The sequence below is a fragment of the Misgurnus anguillicaudatus genome, chromosome 4, assembly GCF_027580225.2.
Source record: "Misgurnus anguillicaudatus chromosome 4, ASM2758022v2, whole genome shotgun sequence".
Taxonomy (NCBI): domain Eukaryota; kingdom Metazoa; phylum Chordata; class Actinopteri; order Cypriniformes; family Cobitidae; genus Misgurnus; species Misgurnus anguillicaudatus.
The window spans coordinates 23,556,799-23,582,923 of NC_073340.2; the positions used below are offsets into that span (position 1 = coordinate 23,556,799).

The window sequence follows — 26,125 nt, forward strand, 5'->3', positions numbered from 1 at the left end:
GGTTAATGTCAAGTTAATGTCATCAAACTGCACATTATAGCGTATTAAAGAACAGCTTTGTTAATTTGTTACTTTGTTTAAACTGGTAAATGTTAACTGAATTTCATCTGTTTTTGCCCATGCTTATTTTCCATTCATGCCTTATTGTTACTTAATGGCATCTCACTCTCATAACCTGTGACCTATAAGAGGATGTTGTTTACTATTGAATGTAACCTCTGCTTCACTGGGCAAAAGAACAGCACGTAGTACCTCACTCCACATATCAATCATTGTCATCCTAGATTCCTGTAGCTGCTAGAACATGACGCTAGGAATATCAAGGTCATGGGCTTGATTCCCGGGGCGGTTCCTATACTGGCATTATATAACGTAAGCCACTTTAAATGACAAATGCATGAATATAAATGCACCGACCAGTATTAACGTCTGACAAATTCTTATAAGTATAAATAAATAAGTGTTAAAGGAAAACACCACCATTTTTAAATTTTTTACTATGTTTTTAACCTTACTAAGACGAATTAATACATACCTATCTTTTTTCAATGCATGCACTTGATCTTTGTACACCACGTCATGAATGTGTTAGCATTAGCCTAGCCCCATTCATTCCTTAGGATCCAAACAGGGATGAATTTAGAAGCCACCAAACCAGGGCCTGAAGTTTTTTTATTGTATGAATTAAATATAATTATTTTTAGGGCTACAAAAGTGATTTTCTCTTTGTCTTAGGTTGTTTGATTAACATTAATGACACAGACTTAAGTATGTTAATAGAGGTTACTTTCTCTTTAAGACCAAATAAGCACAGACTGGTTTTTGACTCTCCATATACACTTAAGACATAAAGAAATGTTTTTATTAGAAAAACAATACTGTGAAGATCATTTTGTTTATATGTGCCCTGTCAAGAACAGAAAGATTTGTACGCTTGCTTTTAGGAACGAGTCTCTCGATGTGCCCTATAAGTGCCCTTAAACCCGCGCGCACACACACAGATGGAGAGGGAATTCCAAACTGCGCACATAAACGCCGCACATACGTTTTTCATTCCTCTATTCGCAAAACGTATGTAAATATACTACAATATAAGACACAGTAGCGCAACTCTCTCTAAAGTTTACACATCAAGAGTTTTGATCCGTCACAGCACTACAAATCTGCAACTGTGATTGTGTAGCCTATGTCAGCATTGCATTCTCATCCCATCTCAACAGTTTAATACTTACTCGCACATCCAAACGTAGTCAGAGAAGTGCCTCATCTTCTTTCCAATCACATGAACGTTGTCAAACAGCAGTCGCATCCTCTCAATGAATCACTCAATTCGCATCAGTGATGTAACACTGTCAATCTACCGGCCACATTGGCGGGTAGCCAATGCGAATCAGTGATGCGGGGGTCAATGTATAAAAAATCCGCACCCGATATTTTTGGATGACTCATAACGAGGGGTGACACGACACCCACTCATTTCGGATCAATCTGCGCATCACTCAAAACGCTTAAATAGGGAAAACATGGAAGTGTTTGGTGGCTTCTAAATTCATGGCTGTTTGGATCCTAAGGAATTAATGGGGCTAGGCTAAGTGATAACACATTCACAAAGCGCTGTACAAGAATTAAGTGCACGCATTGAAAAAGATACGTGTGTATTAGTTTCTCTAAGTTGAGGTAAGAACAAAAAATATTAAAAAACGGTGGTGTTTTCCTTTACTGTAAGTGGTTCTTAAACTGGGGCAGGCGCAAGATTGTGAAAAGAGAGCCCAAGTTGTATGACATTTTATAATATGCATTAATTTATTGTAAATTCTGTAATTAAACCTCTAAATAAGGCTAACCAACAGTTTTGTTTAAATTAGACATTCTAAGTTAGATGTTGTTTTATGTCAGTGGTATCCAAAATGGTGCCCTGGAGTCTGTGAGTTGCACACCAAAGCACATTCCATTAGCCTCAATTATAATATTTATTACAGTTATTTATTTATAAATATTTTTTATATATGCTTAACTTCTTTTAGTTTTATGTATATTAACATGTTCAACAATGATAAACATATCTAAGTAAATACAATAGTCAACATTTGAAGTGGATCAAAACCTTTCCTAAAAGTTACTTAAAAGTCTTCAAACCAATACCCATTCTTGTCTTAGGACAACTTTGATAAACGTTTTTGATCCACTTCGAATGTTGACTTGTATATATATATAAGTATACAAGTAAAATAAAATAAAATCAACAAGTAAAACAAAAAAGTTTTGAATATACAATATCAAAAAAGTAGCCCAGATTGTTTTATACATTGTGGTAGAAAGTTTGAAGATCCCTGTTTTATGTCATGAATTTTCTTTGGGGGATGCAAACCCTTAACCCCCCAAATATTTTTCAACATTCCACTCACTTTTTATTATTTTCTTGTTGCTTTTAATCACATACAGTACAATGCTCAAAAAACATTATTATTTAAAGGGATAGTTCACCCAAAAATGAAAACTCTGTCTTAATTTTCTTCCCCTCATGTAGTTCTAGTCTGTATGAATTTCTTTTTTCTGATTAACACAAAAAAAGAAATTTTGATAAATGATGATAAGCACACAGCTGGTGGGAACAATTGACTTCCATAGTAGGAAAAACAAATCCTATGGAATTCAATAGGAACCGTCAACTCCATGCTTACCATATTTTGTCAAAATATCTTCATTATCATTTATCACAATACTTCCATAGTAGTTGTTTATCCTACTATGAAAGTCAATGGTTTCCACCAGTTGTGTGCTTATCATCATTTATCAAAATTTCTTCTTTTGTGTTCATCAGAAAAAAATCATACCGTTCTTAAACAACATGAGGATGGGTAAATAATGACAGAATTGTAATTTTTGGATGAACTATCCCTTTAATCATTAATGGATTGGATTTCTATTTAGCTTATCATCCATCCCGATTATATGCATCAATAAAACTTTACAGACACATTAGGTTCAACACAAATGAACTCATTGACTCACAATTGACTACACTACACAGTAATATTAACACAAGTTTTTATTTCCATTCTGTACACATGGCTTTACATGGAGAACATATTACAAAAATAAGTCTTTTTAGGATTTTAGCATGTTTAAGTAAAACAAACAGAACATAAATATAACATGGTCCTTACATGTAAGTGCTCCCCCCAAAAATATATATCATAACAAATGCAAAATTTCTATGAATTTTGTGTAATGCAAAACTAAATCTAAAGCAAAGGTCTTAAATTTGGAAAACGAACTCTAGGTGAGGTATCTAAAGTTTTTTTTAACTCGTATAAGAAAACAAGTGCACAAAACTCTGTGTTTGAAATGCTCGGCAAATACATGTTGTTAGTGTTTCAAGTTTAAACATTGTTATTGGTACAGTACATTCTTATTGGTTCTAAACACATCTGTGATCCCCAATATATTATACATTAGTAACAGTCCGAAGACAAAACTAGTGATGACATAAATATGTTTGGCCACACGCTCAAATCGCAAAGTGATATTACAGTTCAGCCTTTTGGGCTATTCTGAGTAGACATACTGTGTAGAAATACTTTATATTAACAATCATCATTTAATAAGGAGTGTTATGTGATGTCAGTGCTGCTAATGCAGATTTAACATTCGGTTCTTGAAGTTCCCTAATGGGGCGGTTTCTCGGACAGGGCTTATCCTAAATGCTGCCTTAATTTAAAAACATCTTGCACTGACGTATCTTAACATATATCAGTGCCATTGTTTTGTCTACGACCACCCCAAAATGATCCATTAAGCGTAAATGATCCATCATGCGTTTCATACTGATTTATAACACTACCATGGCTATTTATCTTAAGTTTCTTAGCACATGTCTGTTGTTTAATGCTAGTTCCAAAAAACAGCCTAGAGGGCCACTTCTCTTTTCTTTTAACACTGCTGTGAATTCCTCCTCTGGCCCGGAATCTTCCCCATCACTGTCTCCCATAGAAGGAAGGGTGATTTATATACATTTTGGCACTTTACAAGATTCACACTTCATATGAGTTGCTATTGTCTGCAGGTAACACTATGACAAAACCTACTTTCTCAAACCAAAAAGTAAATGATATAGTCATGATGCAGAAGAAAACCATTGCATGCGACAACTACAGTATTGCGAAGAGATTACGCAGCTTCAAAGTGAGTGCAGAGATGGTGGCCGGCCACGTGGACAGCGTCCGGTCCCAACCTTACGATCGCCCTTCGCTCCGGTCCTGTCGTGGAACTGTACTAGATTCCTTCCAGAAGTGAGTTTCTTTTCACTTTGCCAGTCGAAACACAGCCAGGTCTAGGGGCTCTCTGCTGGGAACGCACCAATCATCTGCCCCTTGACTGACTTCGTAGTTTCGCCGAGCTGTCTTGTTAAAAACTGGGAGTCTCTCCACTGAGTCAGTGGATAAAGCCTGAGGAAAGAACACATTTCATTATATTAAGAAAGTAAGTATAATTTAATTTACAGCAATTAAAGTGTTTCCGGTACCAATGTGTTCCTAAGCAGGTTTTAAATGTACCTTTAAGTGGATGACTGCGTCAGTGCCGTGGCCCTCCATCGAATAGAGCTGAAGATCACCCTGGAAATACTTGGCATAGAGCCGGGAGATGGGCAACCCGTAACCGAACCCAGCCTGCAGATAAAATCAGGCTAATGTTATTGAAAGGAGACTGATCAGACTGTGCCCAGCATGCATTACCACTTTAAAGACATCTAAATTCAACCAATCGTGAGGCTTATCGACAAAGACAGGGTGACACGTGAGCCAGGAAGTATATCGCTATCCGAAATATTGCCAAAGACGGTTTTACGGGGCGCAGAAAGTATGGCAAGGGAGACGCAGCGTTGCGTTCCCTTCTCAAGGAACAACAGTCACATACATAACTCGAGATGTTTTCATGTGTCAAATGCAAAAAAGCATTTTGGTATGAATCAACATGCACATACAAAAGATATAAGCATTTAAAGTGAACAGTTTAGCACAGGTGCTTAAAAAGTCTAGAATTTTTATGATATTATCCTACACTACACAGGGAATAATATAGATTTTTTTCCAGAAAACTCCTTGCATAAAATATATTCAAGCACTTTCAATGACCTGTATATATGTATATATATTTTCAAAAACTTCCCAGAGCCTTGAATTGTTTTCCCCAGATTCACAATCTTTCAAGGATTTCAAGGACCTGTGGGAACCCTGGCTATTACTTGCAACATTTCTATATAATGTAATTAATCGTTTTAATTAAATGAATACAGTAGCTTTTGTTTATGAAGGATTAAAAGATGAAAGATTGTCTGACCAACGGAGCTCTTTCCATAGCATCCATCTGAGGGGTCGGTGCAGTGGAGTACATGTAGCTAAACAGATTCTCCATCTTCCTAAAGGGAACTCCACCACCTCGGTCACTCATCTAAAACCATAAAGATCACAAAGTTAGGTAAAAAAAAAAAAGATGGACATATACAACTCAGTTACAGTGTGAGATGCAGGAAAAACAGATTCTGGTCAAAACTTTGACCTCTGATCACTAATGAACTTGGCACAAATACAGGTCTTAAATCAGCATATTGTCAAGGTAACCAAACAACAAGGTCATTCAGCTCTAATCTATTGTGTTACACAACAGCAGGTGCGTTGGTTTGTACAGTTTCGCTGAAGGGAAAACTCGCTGCTGGCTACGGTTATGTCAAGACTGAGTTATGCAACCGATAAGTTTGTTTAAATAGGCAGTTACGATTGAGCTATAAAAACCGTGGGATTTTTCGATAGGCAAGCTACAATCCAAGTACACATGACACAGTTGCATAACCGGGTAACTATAGGAAAACAAAAAATATCAGTTGCACTTAAATTTATAAGTTTAATCAACTTGGAATTATTCAGTTGGAATAATATAATGTAATTTTTATAATTTATTACACCTCCTTATTAGTCAGGAAAGTTGAAATGAGCTAGAATAACATTATGAAGGTCTTTGAAGTGGGATTGAATCATTTGCTGTACTTTCACAAGTCAAATAATTGCCTTAGTCTGACTTAAAAAAAAAAAAACGTTTAAAGTGCATGGTGCTTTGTACTTAGTTAACAAATAAAGTAACACATAAAATCGAACTAAGATAAAATGTGAGAAGAAAATAAGTTTGGAGCTATCTTATAATACGGATATTTTCCATTCAAGTCATCTTGATAGTGAGGTCCTCTCCTCCTACAGCCACCATAACCTGAATAGGTGGAAGATTGCAACCATCCTTATGGTTTTCAATGGTTGCTCTCATTGCATTCTGTGAAAGGAAGCATATTGTCAAGACAACATTCCGTTTCTCTTGGGTAAATAGCATTGTTTGAGAACAGAATATGAGATGGGCTACAGCTCACCTTAAACAGTTCAAACAGCATATGGTAGAGATGGGAAGGCACATACACTATGTTAATAGGCTGATTCCTATTATTTGTGTTAAACAAAACAGAAAATACAAAAGGTTGTGAATAAAATTGGTAAAAGGGTTAGAATCATTGTTGTAAACGTTGTAAAAGGCACAGCAGCATTTTAATAAGGTCTTAGCAGTTCATATTGTAACTAAATGTAAAATTGCATGTACTGCTGAGCTCTGGACAATTACATATAAAAAAACACAATATAAGATTTTTCCACTTTATTTGAAAATGAACATGATGATTTTCCTTACTGTTGAGTTCTTGAAGCACAATGTCAGGGGAACTGAGGTAATATTGATCACACAGCATCTTGGCACTTTCATAGGCATCTAAATGAAACATATGTGAAGAGACAATATTTTTAGAAATAAATGAAACTGTAATGTGTTGACTAAACAAACCACTCACTAATCTGAAGCAGGGTGTTACAAACACCCACTCAGCAGCAAATTTTTATCAGACTGCAAACTGATTTGTTTACTTAAACCGTACCTTTAACAACTTCTGCCACCCGACAATGAGGGTCTATACTGCCAATGGTATTGGGGTGAACTGGATTTGTGGTACCATCAAAAACAAGAGCTGAAAATAATTAAAATAAAAGGAATTAATGAAACAATTCAAAATACAAAACATGAACTTAATGGTTGAAAATTGTGCTTACTGTGCTGGTTGATCAGCATTCTGATGGATATCCGGCTCAGGTAGAAGCGATCCAGGAAATATTGAATATTCTGATTGGTGACTGGATCTTGGTCAAAAACCTCTTTGTATTCGATCACACCTTGCGCCATAGTGGGTACGACATCATTGTGCCTGTTTCGGATGTTGACCAGAGTAGCCACAAACCTGTGTGCATAGTCAAGAGGGTTAAACTATGTCACTTTTGCTAGATGGACACATGTTTGGGTGAACATATTGCAGACCAATTTCATATTTTATTGCATAAATAAGAAACAGAAATATTAAATATTACATAAATGTGCTTAATTGTGAGAGAAATCTTAATGCTGTTGGAAAATTTTGTAAAATTTTATTATACATATAATAAAATTGTTGTTCTTGATTTTGGGGTGAAATAAGGAGCTCTGATGCAAAAGCAGCTAAACTTCTCCTCTGTCAAAAATTATATAATGACATTGACCAAATGCCCTTGGCAACATATTGTATGTTTATCAAATACCTGGGTTCCATGACTAAATGATTAAAGTGCCATTTGTGAAAATAAGGCATATTAGTTACTGACAAATACAATTTTTATTGCCACTTTTTATTGTAAAATTACTAAGAGTCTGATAAAAAATGCTCATTAAAAAAAACATAAGACGCACAAAGAGGGTTTTGCGTCTGAACTCCTCAATTGCTTTCATAACATCCAACTCTTTACCATTTCCTACTTACTCTTCTAATGCACTGTGGTCATCTGGACTTTTATCCAAGAATTCCAAGATCTCCATTAAACTCTGACTATACCTTGGCACACAAACAAACCAGAGGATATGCATTTACATCAAGTATTTCAGGTAAAAAGAATTTTTTTTTTACATTTTTAGATATAACACTTTCTTGACCTTTTGTAACATGAAAAATCACTTATAATTGTATATGTTCTGAAATTACACTAAATTTCTATAAATGTGTGGGATCTATTGAGATGGATGACAAATAGCTTAACCTAGTAAAGGGAACCATGCACAAAAACATTGACGTAATGTCCTTGCAAAACACCAGTGCAACAATGTTGACACCGTGCATTTTATGCATATTAATGGAATAGTGTTTTGTTTTGACGGTGTCTGTTTCCAAGTTTCCACTCTTCCCAAAAGGCACAAACAAGGAGACGTGTGGCCAGAAGGCACGAGGCAGTGAAAATAGTCCAAAGTTCATAACAGAGAGACCCTACTGGAAGAACCCACCCAGACAACAAATGTAGGACAAAGTTCACGCGCTCTACGTCAGCAAATGTTTTGGCGCTGCGCAGAGTGATCGCGGTATGACATCAAAGTAACGCGAGAGCGATTCAAGTGCATTGATCTCTATGCTTTTGAATCGCTCTTGCAGTAAATTGATGTCATACACCGAACAGCCTGCACACCGCCGCATAAAGTCAACACACGTCAGTTTTTGGCCTTGTTTCAAGTAGATCACCGTGTTTACGGAGTAATGCTATAAATATCCAGTGTGACAACACGTCTTGAACCGATAATCGTCATTTTTAAACCAAAAAATGAAAATCACTTAATGGGGTAACGTTCTTTATAACTTACCAGCTTTGAACCATTTGCACAGAAGGAGTTGTAAGGAGTCTTTTGGGAAGCAAGTTGATTTCCTTCATAATGTTGGACAGACGTACAGGCAACTCTTGTCTCAAGAAAACAAAAGACGTCTTTTCACATGCGTTTGTTGAACCTGGTTAGTAGAACAAAAAAATAAACATTTTTTTTATTAAATTTTATTCATTTTAATTTCGATTGCTTTGATAGGATACGTTAAGGCATGTAAACACACGAGACTGTATATAATACAGTAATCTTGGAACTGAAAAATGCATTTTTCATACCGCAATAAAACAAAGTCATCTACAAATATCGCAGGGCCGACACACCAGCTAAATGATGCAACACTCGGCTGATATGAGCGATGCATTATTTCGGTGCAGCTTGATCAAATGCAGTCCACATGCAAACAGCACATGCAATGCAACGCACCCAATCACAAACGTACATAATGTTCATCGTAGTAGTAACACATTACTGTATGAGCCACGTAATAAACCCTGGACTGACTGCACCACGATAACTGGCAGCATTGTAAGCTATGAGTCAATCAGCCTGAAAATACACATTTTAAATACACCCAAGTGATAACAAATAGCACAGGAGAATGATCACTCACCAAAATCTATAAATTGTTTCATAGAAAGTGGTGAAGGCGAAAATTTGGAAAAGTGCTCGATGTGTTGAGGCGCATTGGCCAAGGCAGCGTTCTTCATAATAAACCTGACGAACTTCATTTCGATGACTGGTCTTAAACTGATTTAAAACCACAGATGCAGGTATCCAATATTTCCAATAGCTAGGATGTTGTTTATAATGCATATACTGCGATGTACGATATTTTCTAAAACAGCTTCTGTTCATCCGTAACACTTTACAACCAATCAGAGCCCAAGTTTACTATTACTACTCCAGATTTGTCCAATAGCGAGGCGCGAAGGTGGAGCAACGTACGTGCATCTCATGTTCATACAGTATGTTGAGGACATAAACAACACGTGCATACTCTTTGTACTTCTTCACATTATAAACGGTAATAGATGGTAGACAATAAGCTTAATTTAATCATATCTCTATAATTACATTTTAGTTGAAGGAAATTGTCAACACAGAGCTAAATGAAATAAGGCAGAATAAATAAAATACACTAAAAACTAGATTTTTTAACACAACACTTAAACTTAATTTTACACCTGTAATCTTATCAGGACACATTTATAAAATATTAATGGATAATATACCTGACAGAGGCTTAATGTTATGAACTGTGAATGCATGGTTGAGGACATTATGTTCCATGAAAGACACCAAGAACAGGAGCAGGCCAAACACCTTCTTGCATAACCAGGACAATCTCGATAAGAAGCAAGTCACTCATGCATATTTTACCAACTCCATCCAGTCATCAGTGGGCTAAACAAGTCAAAAAACAACCCTCTTTGTAGACATTTCTATGAACATGCTTATCATAAATATATGTACCGAGATGTCTTGGGAGATTCACATGTGCATTCAGTAATTGTGTGGATTGAGCATCATAAGCTTGTTTTCTTACAATCGAGGCCTCGATAAATCGACATGTGGTGGCTCATTCCACTATTAAATCATGTTCAAAGCATACAACTCAACCAGTGCTCAACGGCACCACCTTGTGCTCAATGTGGGAATATTTTACAACTTTCCCAGTGGAAGCTTTCTTTATGGTCAGACATGATGGGCCATTGGTGTCCAGTTTTGCATTCTTTTCAAATAGAAGACCTTTAATACATTCAGATCAATTGCATTTATTACAGCATCCAAACTACCATTTCTCTATAGCCGTTTCATACAAAGTAATATTTTAAAACAGAATTGCTGCTGAATAACAATAGCAATGTTATTAAATTAGGCAAAAACAAACGGTGCTATATAGCACCAAAAGTGATTCTTTGCTCGTAATCATAGAAGAACCATTTTTAGTACCATATATTTAGTGCCAATGTTCTTAAATATCAAGTATATATATATTAATTAAATTAAATCCTAAATAATGACTTAAATGACTCTGTTATGTATGCCAGGACAAGAATATGGAGAAGAAAACACTCACAGTGGAAGCTTTCTTTATGGTCAGACATGGGCCATTGGTGTCCTGTTTTTCTCTATAGCCATTTCATAAAGTAATATTTTAAAACATAATTCGCTGCTGTTGCCTAATCCATATAAATGTCAAGTGTAAATCTAGAATGTTTATCCAAACCATGCAATCCATAAATAAATAAAAACACACATATGATAACAACACATACTCGAAATGTGACCTCTGCATTAAACCCATCCCAGTGAGTAGTAAACACACTGCAAGTCATGAACACCCAGAGCAGTGGGCAGCTATCCACCTAGGCTACAACTTTTACAAGGTGTTTGGACATAATGTGCGTTGGCAGTGTGTGAACACAGCCACCCTAAGATGAAAAATTCCTGCCGCTCCTTGTTTTTAGTTTAAGCCACGAGTTTTGTGATTGCAGTACCAGTTTTGACCACAATCCTACATACTGTTCCTTTAAGTTATTAACCATTCAAAAAAAGTTATAAATAAAATCCTGAAATAATGATCTTGTCTTGTCATGTTATGTTTAATGGACCCCAACACTTAAAGGAACAGTATGTAGTATTGTAGCTTAAACTGGTACTGCAATCACACAACTGGTGGCCAATACACAAAATGACAACATAAACATCAGTTTAGGGCTGCAACTCCACTTTTTAAATGACAATATCCTGGTCAGACCACTCTTGTCAGTGATATAAGTATTTGAAATGAAAATGATTTCTTAATGTCTAGTACCATATCAGGGCCATTTTATGATTAATTGATATAAATTTCTTACATACTGTTCCTTTAACAGTTTTTATGCAGTTTAAAATTGCAGTTTCAAAGGACTCTAAACCACTAAACAAAGAGGTCACGGATGACGTATGCGAAACTACGCCTCAGTGTTTTCAAGTGTGGAGAAAGAAGACCGTTCCGATGTTGTTGTATGTCAAATGATACTAATTAATGTCTTTGTGTCAGTTTATTGTTTCAAATGGTCCGCAAATATGCATTTCACAAATGTAACACGTGACCTTTCGACGTCATTACGTGATAACGTGAGGTCGTGCTGGCTCGTCAAACAGACGGGAGGTTGTGGTTTAAAAGTGCATATTTTTTATTTTTCTTGCCAAAAATGACAATCGTTTTGCTAGATAAGACCCTTATGCATCGTTTGGTATTGTTTAGAGTCCTATGAAACTGCAATTTTAAACTGCATTAAAACTGTTAAGTGTTGGGGTCCATTAAAGTCCATTAAAATGAGAAAAATCCTGGAATGTTTTCTCAAAAATGGATGACATGGTGGTGAGTAAATTATCTGGATTTATTTTTTAAGAAAATTACTAATCCTTTAAGTAGTGTGGTCAAGAGTCAATGAGTCTATGGTTAAATGGTTAAAGCTTCAAAATCAATCAGCTTGGTTTAAATTAGGTCAGAGCACAAGCGTTATATTCATAAAGAAATTGCCTCTTTATAAATTATTTTCAGCAGCCCAAACAGCAAAGAGGTCAAGTCAATCTCAGCAGATTATGAACATTAGAAAATGCTATACAGCACAGTGATGATGATGTTTTATGTTGACCTCCTAACAATGACGCTCGTAGCTTCGAGAGACGCGCAAACTCTCTCGGATCTCAGTTGAGAGGAACTGAACCCAACACCAGCAGCGGAGAACAGCGGGCATTCAGCAGCTCTTCTGGGGTGCCTGGCCCTTAACTGAAGACATGACAGCAAAAAAGCGATCCACAAAAGACCGTGAGTGTTTCTATTTTTCATTTTATTGAATTATATCTTCGGTTCGCTTTTGTCAGAGTATTGCAGTGCTGGCTACATCTCCAACACACACAGTGGCAAACAGCGCACAGCCATGTTTTACAGCGTGCTCTACAAATATCCGTGTAATTACATGGAAAGAGGACACGCATAGCCTTGCGTTTTCAACATGTATTGAAAGCGCATTTTGTGGTTTGTATGTAGTTGCCTAAAGCTTTTGTTCGTTGGTGCATATGCAATAAATACAGCCAGTTTTGAAACAAAAGCCTGGTCTTAAAGGAGACGCTGGAGGTTTGACATCAGCATTGCTCAGCCGCTGCAAGCGGATCGTCAAACTGCAAAATCGATATGAAAGCAAACGGATCAAAACTGAAAAACCATGCGAAGATATTTCATTAATGTTTAATCAAGTCAACGAGATTAATACTAGACTGAATCGGAATAAATTTGCTAACCGGCATATGACGGTAAATAACAGTGCGGACGCAGTGGATAGGTTTGCCTCGCGCAACACTACATATAGGCTACAGTATATAACTTTTCTTACGTATGCATTTATCATCCAGTTTTTTAAATTTAGGAAAAGATGAACGTAAATAATCAAGGAAATATCGCTGACATCATTAGCAAGCTCTGTTGTGTAACGAGAAGATCATATTACCTGTATAACGACATGGTAGGGAACTGTTGTGGCAAGTGAATAGGAAATCTCAATTAACGGTATAATTGCTTTAAAGCGTTGCATTGTTAAAGACTGGCAGCCATTCATTAACATTAACTGTTATGCCTGCCGTGTAAATGTGCTAAAATTCATTGAGATCCTAAAACAGTTAGGGTGATAAAGTTTTTTTTTAGGATCGTCTGTTGTGTTTTAGCAGTGTTTTCTATGGGTCTGAATAGTGGACAGCTCCAGGTGCTGAACCAGTTTAAAAACTGTGTGCTCTCTCTCACATCTGGCTAAAAAAACATACCCAAAACTGAAACAGTTATTTTTGAAAACATTTTTATCATAAATGTTTGCATAATGATAAAATAGCATATCCATCAATTATTTTATTATGTAAGAGAAGCTTTCAAGTATGGTATTGTTTTAGCGAAGACTAAATGCATTGCTGGATGCATTGCTATTCTGTAACTACTAAATAATTTCTTTATTTATAGATTACTTTTTTTTGATAGCATTATAATCTCCTAATTCTAGTTGCTTAAATCTGCCATACTCATTTTAATACACATAAAAGCTGTAGGCTATGAAACTGATTCAGAACAAGCTTTGTTTGTCAAAAGCTTGATTTTGACTCCTGACAGGCATTATGCTTTCTCAGTCGGGTAGCTTATTGAAAAGCGTGGGATGGCAGTCTACGTCACGCTTTAAGAATACCTTGTAAGGAAATATTGTCAAGAACTAACTGGACATTGTAGTTTTTCAGCAACCGCCCTGTATTTTTATTCTTTCTTTTATGTTTAGAGTCTTGACTTGATTATTATGCACTTAATTAGCAGCACAGCCTTTTTTTTCCTAGTGAGAGCCTATCTGCGGGAGCTAATTTAAGAGTGTGACGTTGGGAGGTGAATCATGTTAGCCTCACAGCTATTCCTAGTCACAAAGCCCTTCTTATGTTGGTCATTGTTGCAACATGTAATTATGATCTACATGCATTGTGTTCCTCCTGTGATTATGAAATGGTCTTTGTAATCAAACACATAAAAGAATATAAAATGATTTTTTTCTGTATTCTTTGTTTCAACCTATAAGAGAATGGTCACATGGAAAGTCAGTAGTAATTTATTGCTGTGCTGGAAAAACAGTGGCAGAAAAATCTTCTGGAGAGGGTCATTCATGAGTGACATGAGTTATCACGAACTGTGTGTGTGTCGTCTTTGTGAATCCTCAGATCTGAACATCTAGACCCCTTGAAGCTTAGGCTGTAGCCTCATTTTGCTTATATAACCAGATGGCTTAGTGTAAAATTGAGCTAAATAGATCAATACAAAAAAATTAAGGTACAGGTATGTACACATTTGGTTCCAATATGTACCTTTTGGGTACTAATATGTACCTCTGAGGTACTACTATAAACTCTTTATGTGCAAAGCTGTACTTTTTTAAAGGGTACAGCTGGTGTACATATTTTCTGGCAGTGCTCCTGTATAGCTTCTGGTAGAGCATTGTGTTAGCAGCACTAAAGGTCATAGATTTAAAACCAGGGGACATACACTGATAAAAAATATTTATCTTGTAATGCACTGTAAGTTACTGTGAATAGAGGTGTTTGTCAAATGCAAAATTTTATGTGATAAAGCTGAACACAATTTTCCAAGCTAGGCTTTTTTGTATTAAGTTTGTGGCTGTCTTTTTGCTTTAAGTTGTTATTTTGCAGATTAATTAGGGATTTTGGGGAATTTTCCAAATGCTTAATATTGCACTGAGAGCAAAAGAAAGAAGTTGAATGGCTTATTGGTGTGACCCAGAGGACGACTGTAATAACCGTCATTAGTCTCAATTAAACTATTTCAGTCGCCTTAGGCTCTGATTGTCTTTAGTTACACTCATTCACTTTTACAAAATGCAATTTATTAAACAAATTATTGATCAGTTTTACTGGATTAATCTATTGTCATTCACATTCGTATGCATTTTGAGGTCATCCTAATAAGCTTTGAACCAAAATGTATTTTTATATATTATCTTACAATACTTTAAAGGGATAGTTCACCCAAAAATGAATATTCTGTCATCATTTACTCGCTTTCATGTTGTTACAAACCTGTATACATTTCTTTGTTCTGATGAACATGAAGGAAGATATTTTGAGGAATGTTTGTAACCAAACCGTCCCATTCACTTTCATAGTAGGATAAAAGAATACTATGGAAGTGAATGGGGCTCACGGTTTTTCACATAAAATTTTTTTTGGTTAAGCACACTATTTAATGTAAAGCTTAAGTCTGTAAAGATTATTGCATACCCAATTGTTCCTGTTCAACCAAAAAAATCATATAATTGTATAAAGCCCCAAAATTCAATACATATGAAAGATTATCTACAAAGCAAAACTTTGCAGTACATGGGCTTTAAATGACCCACATTTACTTTTACATTTAGGCATTAATCAAACATAATCGACATAATATTGTATTGCCAGGTCTCGGCTGATTACCCTTCTTATGTCGAGCTGTTCTTAAAGCTGTACAGAATTAAAATGATTTCATTAAAGTGAAACTTTTCACCTTTAAGATCTTTCCCGGTGGGATTCAGTTATGAGCAAAACGGAACAAAGCACTTTACCATGTGCACTTGTAACACACTTACAAAGTACTTCAGCACCCCGTAGACCGATAATCGTGATTCACGGCAAAACTAGCGTGATTGCATTACTTTCTCTAGTTTCATACCTCCCATGCATAATTTAGAGAGAAGCAGGTTTATGTAAGGCACTCGCAGGCTGACAAATGTTTGTTCGTAGGCCACAGCAACCCACAATGAGCTCTCCAACAGGGTGCCATATTAAATACCCGGGCAGGTCAGTTTGACCAATACGAGAGCCGGAGAGGTGCACGGAGATATAATAGTTAGGGAGCACTAAAATAGACTTAGTACTTAAGCCCAAGGTGATATGTTGCTCTTGATCCATCTTTCCGGTATTTGACAGACCTGGCAAAACTGCCAGAGATTTCAATACTTTCTTCCTGGCTTTTGTTCACATTGCCTTTTTAATATCAGCCCAACGTCCCTTAGCACAGAATGGATAATAAAACGTTCCTTTTGATCTTCTCTTCAGGTTTCAAGAGTTTTCGAACTGTATGGATCACAAACATGCTTTGGTGTTTTGAAATCAAATACAGAGCATCAATTAGCATTACTGACAGGCTTTTTATAGTTACCAGGGCTTTTTGCAATCATTTCTGTGTTGCTTTGGCAGTAAGAAATCTATTTCAAGATTCAAGCTTGTTAGTGAGTAAAACCAAAAAGAAATGCCAAAACTTAAACCAGAAATGCAAATTGTAAATGCATTCATTTACTTTCATTCTGTGGAGAAAACTACAAACAGTATAACAAATTATCTATTATTTGTTTGAAGCCTTTTTGAATTGATTGATTGCCGGATTATTAGAGACCTGGCTGTTTAGCAGGTAGCCTTTCTCCCCTCATTTCTGAAAACCTCAACATATCGGAGTTAAGCACATAAAGTGATTTTTCAAAAATGACATCTCCATCCTGCCCCCATCACTATACCGTCCCTGGAGTTCGCATCCATCACCCCGTCACCGTACTGCTGTGTCCACACATGCGGAATGCGGGTCAATAGCAAGGTGACGGTCATCTGATTGAAGCCCAACCAAATGCTCCAGCATGCTGTTGTTTGTAGGTAGTCATTTATCATGCTGGGGCAGTCGAAGCAGATTCGCCGTCTAAGCTCACTTTAGAATGACCTCTAGAGAATGGACATATGCCCTTTTGTATTCTACCTTTTAAAGTGCTGACGCTGTTGCAAATATATTATACCTCTCTATTTACATCCACTCTGCTACAGTATCCACTTTGTATTTCTCTGATATTCAGTTTGTGTTCTTTTTATTCCATGGTTCATCTGGGAAATTGACACCTACATGAATAGGGTACAAAACAGGGCTCCAGTAGGGGTACAAAACTCTTAAACTTCATAAAATGTTGATTATCAACTTCATAAATCAAAATATTATATGAGTCATGAGTTTTTTTGTAAATGTAGAGTACAATTATAAATAAGAATTATACAGCAATGTAATATTAATAATTTATTAATAATTAATATTAAGTTATTAAACTATAAAACTAGAATATATTATATATAACTATAAACTATAAGTTAAAATATATTAATATTATAAATATTAATATTATTAATATTATAAATATTATTATTATAAAATATTTAAAGGAACAGTATGTAAGAAATTTATATCAATTAATCATAAAATGGCCCTGATATGTTACTAGACATTAAGAAATCATTTTCATTTTAAATACAATGACAACAGTGGTCTGGCCAGGATATTGTCATTTAAAAAGTGGAGTTGCAGCCCTCAACTGATGTTTATGTTGTCATTTTGTGCATTGGCCACAAGCTATGTGATTGCAGTACCAGTTTTAGCCACAAGCTTTGTGATTGCAATACCAGTTTTGGCCACAATCCTGCATACTGTTCCTTTAATTGTTGTGTGTAGGCGAGAAGGTCAAAACATCTGAGATGAAATAGATCAAAAGCACCATTTGATGTATTTAAACTTTTTCTTGCTAGGTTATTTATTAATTCCAGCCATGAACACAAACATATGTGACATTAAGGGGGTACCACAACTCTAAACACATGTAATGCATAATAGATTAACACTGGGATTGGCTATGAACCTTGAAATTAAAACAAATGTCAATAGTTTTCATTTCTTTAAAAAATATTTTCACTAAAGGGAGTCACACACCGGAAGCGCAGCTCAGCCGTTCTAAAAAAATCGAACACATTGTTTTCTATGAGAATACGCACACCGGTGCCGACAAGTGGTGCCTGTCCGCGGCTCCCAGCTACGACTCAGGAAGTTGCTCAAATCCCTGTCGCGCAACAGAGCGCCACTTACATAGTTTAAAGGACAAGTTTGGTATTTTACACTTAAAGCCTTGTTTTCAGATTGTTTATGATGAAATAGAACGCTTTTGACTGAAATTTCGACATATGATGCTGGCCCGAGAATTTTCGGGTGTTTCTTGTATCACCTGTATCACTGAATCCATTGAATTACATAAATACAGAAGCAGCATATCGCGTACTCTTGCGGCTGTAGACGATAATGATGTCTCTTGCCTCATAAATGTCAAAATTATTCATACTGACTTACAAGGTGCACCTGACCATAAGACGCAGCACCAGCCAAGTTATGAATAAACAAAACGCGGCCTATAGTCCGAAAAATATGGTATAGTACTGTAGATACCGTATTTTGTACTATAGTACTGTAGTAATATTTCACAACAACCATTACACCTCATAGACCCAGAATGCACCATGAAACAAAATCTCCACAGGGTTAAAATGATTATTAAATTTTGGGCTTTTTGAAGTAATAAAATATTTAATGTGTTTCTATCAATGTATTTCAATAGATGGCAAATGTAAAGTATTAAAGCCTACACAACTTCCTCTTAAAGAGTTAAACCAGTTTTGGCACACAAGTGTACCATATCTCTGCAAAAACAGCTTTGACCTTAACATTTGCTTTTAGGTAATGGCTGGACGTAAAGTATACCACAGGAACTGCTGTTTCCTATTTGATTTCTCATTTGAATCTGGTTTAAGACTTATAAATGACACACCACAGGGTCTTTATGTGCTTTTGTGCTGCATCACAGGAGGTATGGATTGTGTTGTTCCTTGCATGACCTTTAAAATGCTTTCAGACTTGTTTCCAACCAAAGGTGGTTTCTTTGGAAGTGGTTGCTAAGTGTTACTCGAGTTGGTTGGTTTGTTGCCCTCAATAATGTCAGGTAGCGTTTTTTATCCCATGCGTGGAAACCCAAGCTTTTGATTTAGCAATTATCAGTAAAGAACAGGTGGCTGAAGGGTTGACCGTATGAAATTGATGTAATTGTTCTGTAAAGTGATATCTTTGGTGGCACACACACAGCATGAGACCTCACCACGGAGGCGTAATGTAGTACAGCTATGTATCTATAATCGAAAACGAGCAAGAAATAGAAAAAGAGGGAGTGCGGGTTATGAGACGCATATTAGGGTGAAAAATGACTAGTGGGGACATAACAAGATAAAAGAGTGGGGCGTTTTCTAGACAGCGTGTGCTTCTATCTAGCCTTGAAAATATTCTCGTTGTGCTTTTCTGGAAAACCAGGTTAACCCACTTGCATTGCACTCGGCACTGGACTGCTCAAATTCCCCCAGGTGTCCCTAAAAATAACAAGAGTCCACTTTTCCTATAGAGCAATTTCCACGGAATTCTCTCCCTTTCTCCTCAGCCCCTCTGGCGGTGCTGTTGTTGACAGAGATGCTATCAGGAGAACGAAGGATATTGCACACTCGCACACCCCAGCGTCGCCACTAATATAGTAGCAGAGTTATTTGCAACTGCCTTATAGCAGGATGAAAAGAAAGGGGTGTGACTGACGTTGTTAGCGTCAGGCAGCTGTGCCTTTCAAAGTCACTAAAATGAATGCAGCGGCTGAAAAACTGCTCAGTGCAATAGGATGTTATCTTTGTAGCAATCATTACTGTGGTATTGGAGCAAGTGCAGAGAGCAGAAAGACTTAAGGGTTGTGGAGTATACTTAATTGCTGAAGTAAGATGCCCCTGATGTTAAATTTTCCACTTGACTGAAGATGTAACTAAATAGGTTTCTAAAAGTATTTTAAGTAAAAAATGGGAAATCGTGCTTTTTGCTCTGCTCCGAGACTGCGGAATGCTCTTCTCGACCATCTGGGGACCCCATAGACCAGGGGTCTTCAACTACTCTTTTTCAGGAGCCAGATTAAAATATATATACATTAAAATATTAAAAGTCATATTTAAAAAAAAACATGCCTTTTTAAAAAACGATGCACACTTCCTGTTTCCAGTATTAATTATTAAAAACTGCTTTTAATTACTGAAAACTCATATTTACTTTTTTAATATTTAAAAACAATTGCAGTTTTACATTGCAAGAGCCAAATGTTAATGGTTATGAACAACTACATCGAACATTGCACAAAAAAGTGCAAGTGTAAAAGATCAACACATGTAGAGCTCATAAACTTCTTTTGTAACTGTTTAAATTATATACATTGTTACATTTCATTCACATTCATATAGTCTTCTCCTTATGACTAAAATTGCACTTCATGTTTATGAATGTTTATTTTAAAGGGGTGGTTCAATGGTATTTCATGCATTCTGACTTATTAACACAGTTATAGAGTTGTTTCCTCATGCTAAACGTACGCAAAGTGTCAAAAAAGCAGTTGGGCATGTTACAGATTATTTTTGTACAAGTTTCTGAAAGTTTTTTTCCGATTACGGGTCCAGCTGACGTTTCAGGGGTTTCTAGACGTATCACTTCTTTTTATGGGCATTTCTCCCGGAAAACCACGCCCACCTGTCAATCAGTGGGAGACGCTAGAACTTGCAAAAATCATATCACGCGACACAACTTTGTTTTATTTTAAAACTCAACAATGGCATGAAAGAAGAAGTGTGTTTTTGGATGTAAGGAGAAGAAAGCCAGCCTTATGAAAACAATGGATATAGTTTATTATCCGGGGTAGCAGCGGAGTTTTGCCATTGGGTTTGATGCACTGAATTTCATTGAAAAGTCCCAACCGGGTCATGAGTTGCATGCGGTAAGTAAGACTTCTGTGTTATGTTGGAAATAGTCCCTGCATATTATATAAATGACACAAACATGTAGTGAATCATAAGTTAAACAGTGTTGTATAGTGTTGCATGACTCTTACGCGCTCCTCCCACGGTAGTAACTCCCCCTTCTTCATTTTTTCGTACGTTATCGGAAAGAATCTGTAAAGCTAATCTTTCTTTTATAAATCTGATTAAACTAAAGACTCTTCGGAGATATAAAGGATGTAATACTACTCTATAGTTACTCCAGATTAACATCAGAAATGCAGAACCAGCGTGTGTTATGTGAGCTTTAATATTTTAAAGCTATATAGGCGTAACCGCCTTTTCATTGTATATTACATCAGGACATGACTGTTGGGGGTTCGCCCCCTAGTGGCAGTCATAAAGAAATTTCAGTTTAATTGTAAAGCCCGATTTACAGTCGTGCATAGGTTCTACGCCGTAGCTACGACGTAGGCTATTCGTAGCCTGTGCATAGCTCTGCGTAGCCTGTGCGTAGCTCTTAGATAACCCAAAAATGAAAATTGTGTCACTCTCATGTTACAAATCTGTATTCATTTCTTTGTTCTGATGAACACGAAGGAAGATATTTTGAGATATTTCTAAAACCTTAATTATTTGTCTCCAATGTATGGTGACAACTAAGAGTTAAAATGAACCCAATGTTTGTTTGCATGTACATGTGCACTGCTGTCACGCTTGTTTGAATTGCATGTGAGTGGAAAAGAGAGTGCTATCGTCATGAGACTGCCATCACTTCACAAGTCACTGCATGAGATCTTCTCCACTCTTCTCTTATGTTCCTCATGTTTCTCGAAGTGTTACGTGATCAATTTATTCCCGGGGCCCCTCCTTCAGATGCATAGTTTCAAGAAAAAACGACAGAGCAGATGCTGATCACAGTCGTTCCACATGCGTGCGAGTGACGTCATAGACTTGCCTGCCTGTCTCTGATTGTCTCTGAGGCATTTACTGTATTGGAATTCGTTCATCTCCGTTAGGTTCAGTGGTGTGGGCGTGAGACTACAACATCCCTTTTGTAAAACCCAGTTTATGGCTGTTTAAGCAGAGCCAAGTGTTTAATTCCTACCTCGCTTTCTGTCGTTCTCCATCAGTCTGTCACTACCTTGACCTTGTTTCTGTACATCCCCCTAAACCTGATTTCCAGCATGAATGAGATTTTCACTGGAAGTGCTACAGTACATGTCTTTGCCAAGGACACTTCAGAGCTTTCATTTTGGTAATGCAGTAATATATCAAGACACAGAGCGTAAAAACCAACACATATATATATATGTGAAGTGCATTGAGTGAGAGCAGACCAATGTTTTTGGATAATTCATTCCTCCGCGTTTGCTGAAGTTGCTGTGTGACTGAACAATGAAGCAGAACAGCCATTGAGTGCTAAAGGTGCCGACTTCTATTATCAAATTGAAATCATTACAGATCTGACTCTCTGCCAGGTGTGGATCGGGCACATTTGTTTCATTTATGTGTGTCTGCAAAATTCAATTTTACATCCAGTTTGAATAATGTACCCAGCACTGTGTTTTTCGCTTATAAATTGTGCTCCTACAGTATACTGTAAGTAAGCTTCAGTCTCACATACTGTTAGACAGACAGACTGACAGATTGATACTATTTATTAGAGTACTAAATACTTTTTTATTAGTACTTTTTTAGAGTACACTTTTTAATGGGAAAATTACTGAGTGCACCTTTAATGGCTTACATAAAAATGGGTACCAGGTGAGGGCTGGGCTTGTGTTCATATTGCAGAAGATGTAAAAACAAGCGACAATGAAAAAAGTGAGAAGTGAAAATGAGAAGACCTGGAAATTGAAAGAAAGATGAGATTTTGGTTGGGATAGATGAATGGACAAATGTTAGGAAAATTGCACTCAGGAATGGGATGATGAGAAGTAGAATGGTAAGAGATAGAAAGAGATGGAGAGAGAGAGAGATAGAGAGAGAGCAGTAGTGAGCTGTGCAATTTAACTTAATTTTTCCCCTCCCTGCATCTCTAGTTCCACCTACAGATGCATCACCCACAATTGTTCTGCTTCACTTTCACTCCACTCACCTACCATATTCATCCATCTGCCCTGACAACTCACATGTTTGACTTCTCTTGGGTTTCTAATGTTTATACCAGTAAAACCTTAAAGAATAGGTTCGGTATATTTTACACTTAAAGCCCTGTTTTCAGTTTATGATGAAATAGAATGGTTTTGACTGAAATTTGGACATATGATGCTGGCCCGAGAATTTTCGGTTTCTGTTGTATCAGCCCCCACCTCTGGAATGGCTGCATAGGTGCACTGAAACAATTCTTCCTAAAATGTATTAAACTTTCACTTACAAAGAAGTGAAACTCACTGAGTGGTCAGGGGTGTTCACTGATATGCTCACACAAAAATCGCTACAAAAGATGCTTTCCAACAGGTGCTTTATCATTCGTTGTAAACTTGTGGATCTATTTTTCCAAACGCCTCACACCCGTATATTCTTCCGTTGAGAGCTTAAATAATAGACACTCCAGCCCAGTTGGTGGCGATAATCCGCCTTTGCCAACTGCAAGAATACAAACAACGTTCCCGGCGTGGATTAATACCGTACCTCACAGCACATCTAATACAAGTCAATGGAGTTGGACAGAGACTACAATAAAACCTGTTGGAAAGCATCTTTTGCAGCGATTTTTGTGTGAGCATATCAGTGAACACCCCTGACCACTCGGTGAGTTTCATGTTTTTTGTAAACAAAAGTTTAATGCATTTTAGGAAGGATTGTTCCAGTGCACCTATAAACCCATTCTAGAGGTGGGGACGGATACAACAAACACCCGAAAATTCTTGGGTCAGCATCATATGTCCAAATTTCAGTCAAAACCGTTCTAATTCATCATAAACATTCTGAAAACAGGGCTTTAAGTGTAAAATACCGACCTTATCCTTTAAATGCCTAGATATTTAAAGCTAACATGATTTGATCTGTTTTTACCCTTCTCTTCTAATAAAGACCACATGAAATATCCTCACTTTTTTTGTGAAGACATTTGGCCCTCACTGGTATGAGCAGATCTGTTTTGTCCATGTATCTAATACTTAATTAAAGTACCAAACTGGTATGCATTTACATCCAATAGTGAGCCAAAGTTTGGTTGTGTGTGTTGGGGGGTACAATATGTGCTTTAAATGCACCCTCAAATTAAATTAAACCATCAAATGAAGTGTAGGCTAGAAAAAGGGCAAAATACTAAAGTTTTTGAATCCATTTTCCAGACAGGGTTTAGATTATTAATCCAGGACTAGGTCTTGGTTGTTGTTTTTTTGGACATTTAAGTAGTTTTTACATCCATACCATGCAAATAACAATACTGGTGTGTATATTAAAGGTAGGGTAACAGATTTGATCCTGAAACATTTTTTGTTATGCTGGTTAAAAGTCTCCTCACATCCTGATAGCAATCACTGTGTTAAGTTGTTTAAATGTATTTGTAGATATGTATGTCATCTGTGAAAGGCGTAGGACCAAAAAATGTTCAACAAATCATAGATTTCGGTCCGAACGGACGTTTCCATTTTTGTCCCTCATACGTAAGCATAATTTGAATGCCCACCGCGCAGCAAGTCCACGCAGACACCGTACGTCATTGGCGCATTTACGTGCACTCACCTCCTGCCTGTAAACAGTGAGAACAGCAAACTTTTCTGCTAAATTGACAACCTACACAGGAGGCACAAAACTAAAGGCATCTTTTATAACAACAACAGCAAAAACTGCCTGGATCAGCAAGAGCAAAAACTCAAATGAACATCGGTAACTTTACTGCTTTACCACGAGATGCAAACAGCTGCAGGACGCAAAGGGTCTGAAAGAGTCGTTGCACTGTTTATTTTGGTAAGGTAGGTACGCGATATGTTTGTATTGAGATGGATTCAGATATTCTACTTTGATGAAACATTGTGTTGCTTATGAAATTTGTGTTCGTTTACGGATTAGCGTAACGATATAGTTACTACATCTACACAACCGAACGTGTGCTTAAACTAATTCTGATGTAAACCAGTTGTTTGGTTATTTTGGCAGTGTTATTCGACTTTGTACTGCAAGTAAGTTGTCTCACTGCTGAATGAGACATGAGATGTGACCATCTGATCTGTGCGTGTTCATGTGTTTTGGAAGAGGCGTGACTTTGGATGGCGGTTTGACTTGAGGGTGGGATCGGGATTTCATTGCTAGGCGGCTACCGTTAGCATTTTTCAAAATGTGTTACCCTACCTTTAAGACAAAACAATGATATATGTAAAGATATGTCAGTGCAAGAGTAAATAAGATGGTTCAAACATGCATTTTAGTCTGGGACTAGGATAGCCCTGTCTGGGAAACCACCCCTTAAAGTATTTATTGGCCAAAATAATTTGGCAAGAAGTCAAAACACAGCATATTAGAAAATCCCGGTTTTATTTCACTGTAAAAAAATCTGTAGAAATCACAGTATTTCTGCCAGCTGGTTGCCAGTAACTTACTGTAGATTTTACATTTATGTTATTTACTGGCAACAGTTAAAGGATTAGTCAATTTTCTTTAAAAAATCCAGATAATTTATTCACCACCATGTCATCCAAAATGTTGATGTTGATGTTCAGTCGAGAAAAAATTATGTTTTTTGAGAAAAACATTCCAGAATTTTGCTCATTTTAATGGACGTTAATGGACCCCAACACTTAACTCAACACTTAACATTTTTTAAACGGAGTTTTAAAATAATAATTTAATTTGTTACATTTATATAGTGCTTTTCTCAGTACTCAAAGCGCTTTACATATGAACAGGGGAATCTCCTCAACCACCACCACCATGTGACCTTTTGACGTCATCACGCAATTATGTGAGGTCGCGCTGGTGCGTCACAGGATCGGAGATAGACGAGAGGTTGTGGTTTAGAGGTGCATGTTTTTTATTTTTCTTGCCAAAAATTACCCTTGTGCCTCGTTTGGGAGTCCTTTGAAACTCTGTTGAAACTCCGTTGAAAAATACTGTTAAGTGTTGAGTTAAATGTTGGGGTCCATTAAAGTCCATTAAAATGAGAAAAATCCAGGAATGTTTTCCGCAAAAAACATAATTTCTTCTCGACTGA

The 26,125-nt window shown here is 36.8% G+C and overlaps 2 protein-coding genes across 2 annotated transcripts in view; one reads left to right on the forward strand and one right to left on the reverse strand.

Annotated features, from left to right (window-relative positions):
* Positions 1 to 3,031: 3,031 nt before the first annotated feature.
* On the reverse strand, positions 3,032 to 9,642 carry pdk2a (pyruvate dehydrogenase kinase 2a). Its single transcript, XM_073867007.1, has 11 exons — positions 9,371 to 9,642; positions 8,743 to 8,884; positions 7,877 to 7,948; positions 7,140 to 7,324; positions 6,968 to 7,057; positions 6,727 to 6,804; positions 6,416 to 6,492; positions 6,219 to 6,321; positions 5,341 to 5,447; positions 4,557 to 4,670; positions 3,032 to 4,448 (listed from the first exon to the last, which is right to left on the reverse strand). Exons 1-11 carry the CDS (start codon positions 9,486 to 9,488, stop codon positions 4,305 to 4,307), a joined length of 1,230 nt encoding a protein of 409 aa, XP_073723108.1. The 5' UTR covers positions 9,489 to 9,642; the 3' UTR covers positions 3,032 to 4,304.
* Positions 9,643 to 12,405: 2,763 nt separating this feature from the next.
* Positions 12,406 to 26,125, forward strand: part of LOC129420946 (TANK-binding kinase 1-binding protein 1) — a 53,698-nt gene continuing 39,978 nt past the window's right edge. Inside the window, exon 1 of the mRNA XM_055176129.2 lies at positions 12,406 to 12,580. The gene's annotated coding sequence lies outside the window, so the exon portion shown is untranslated. The remainder of the gene's footprint in view (positions 12,581 to 26,125) is intronic.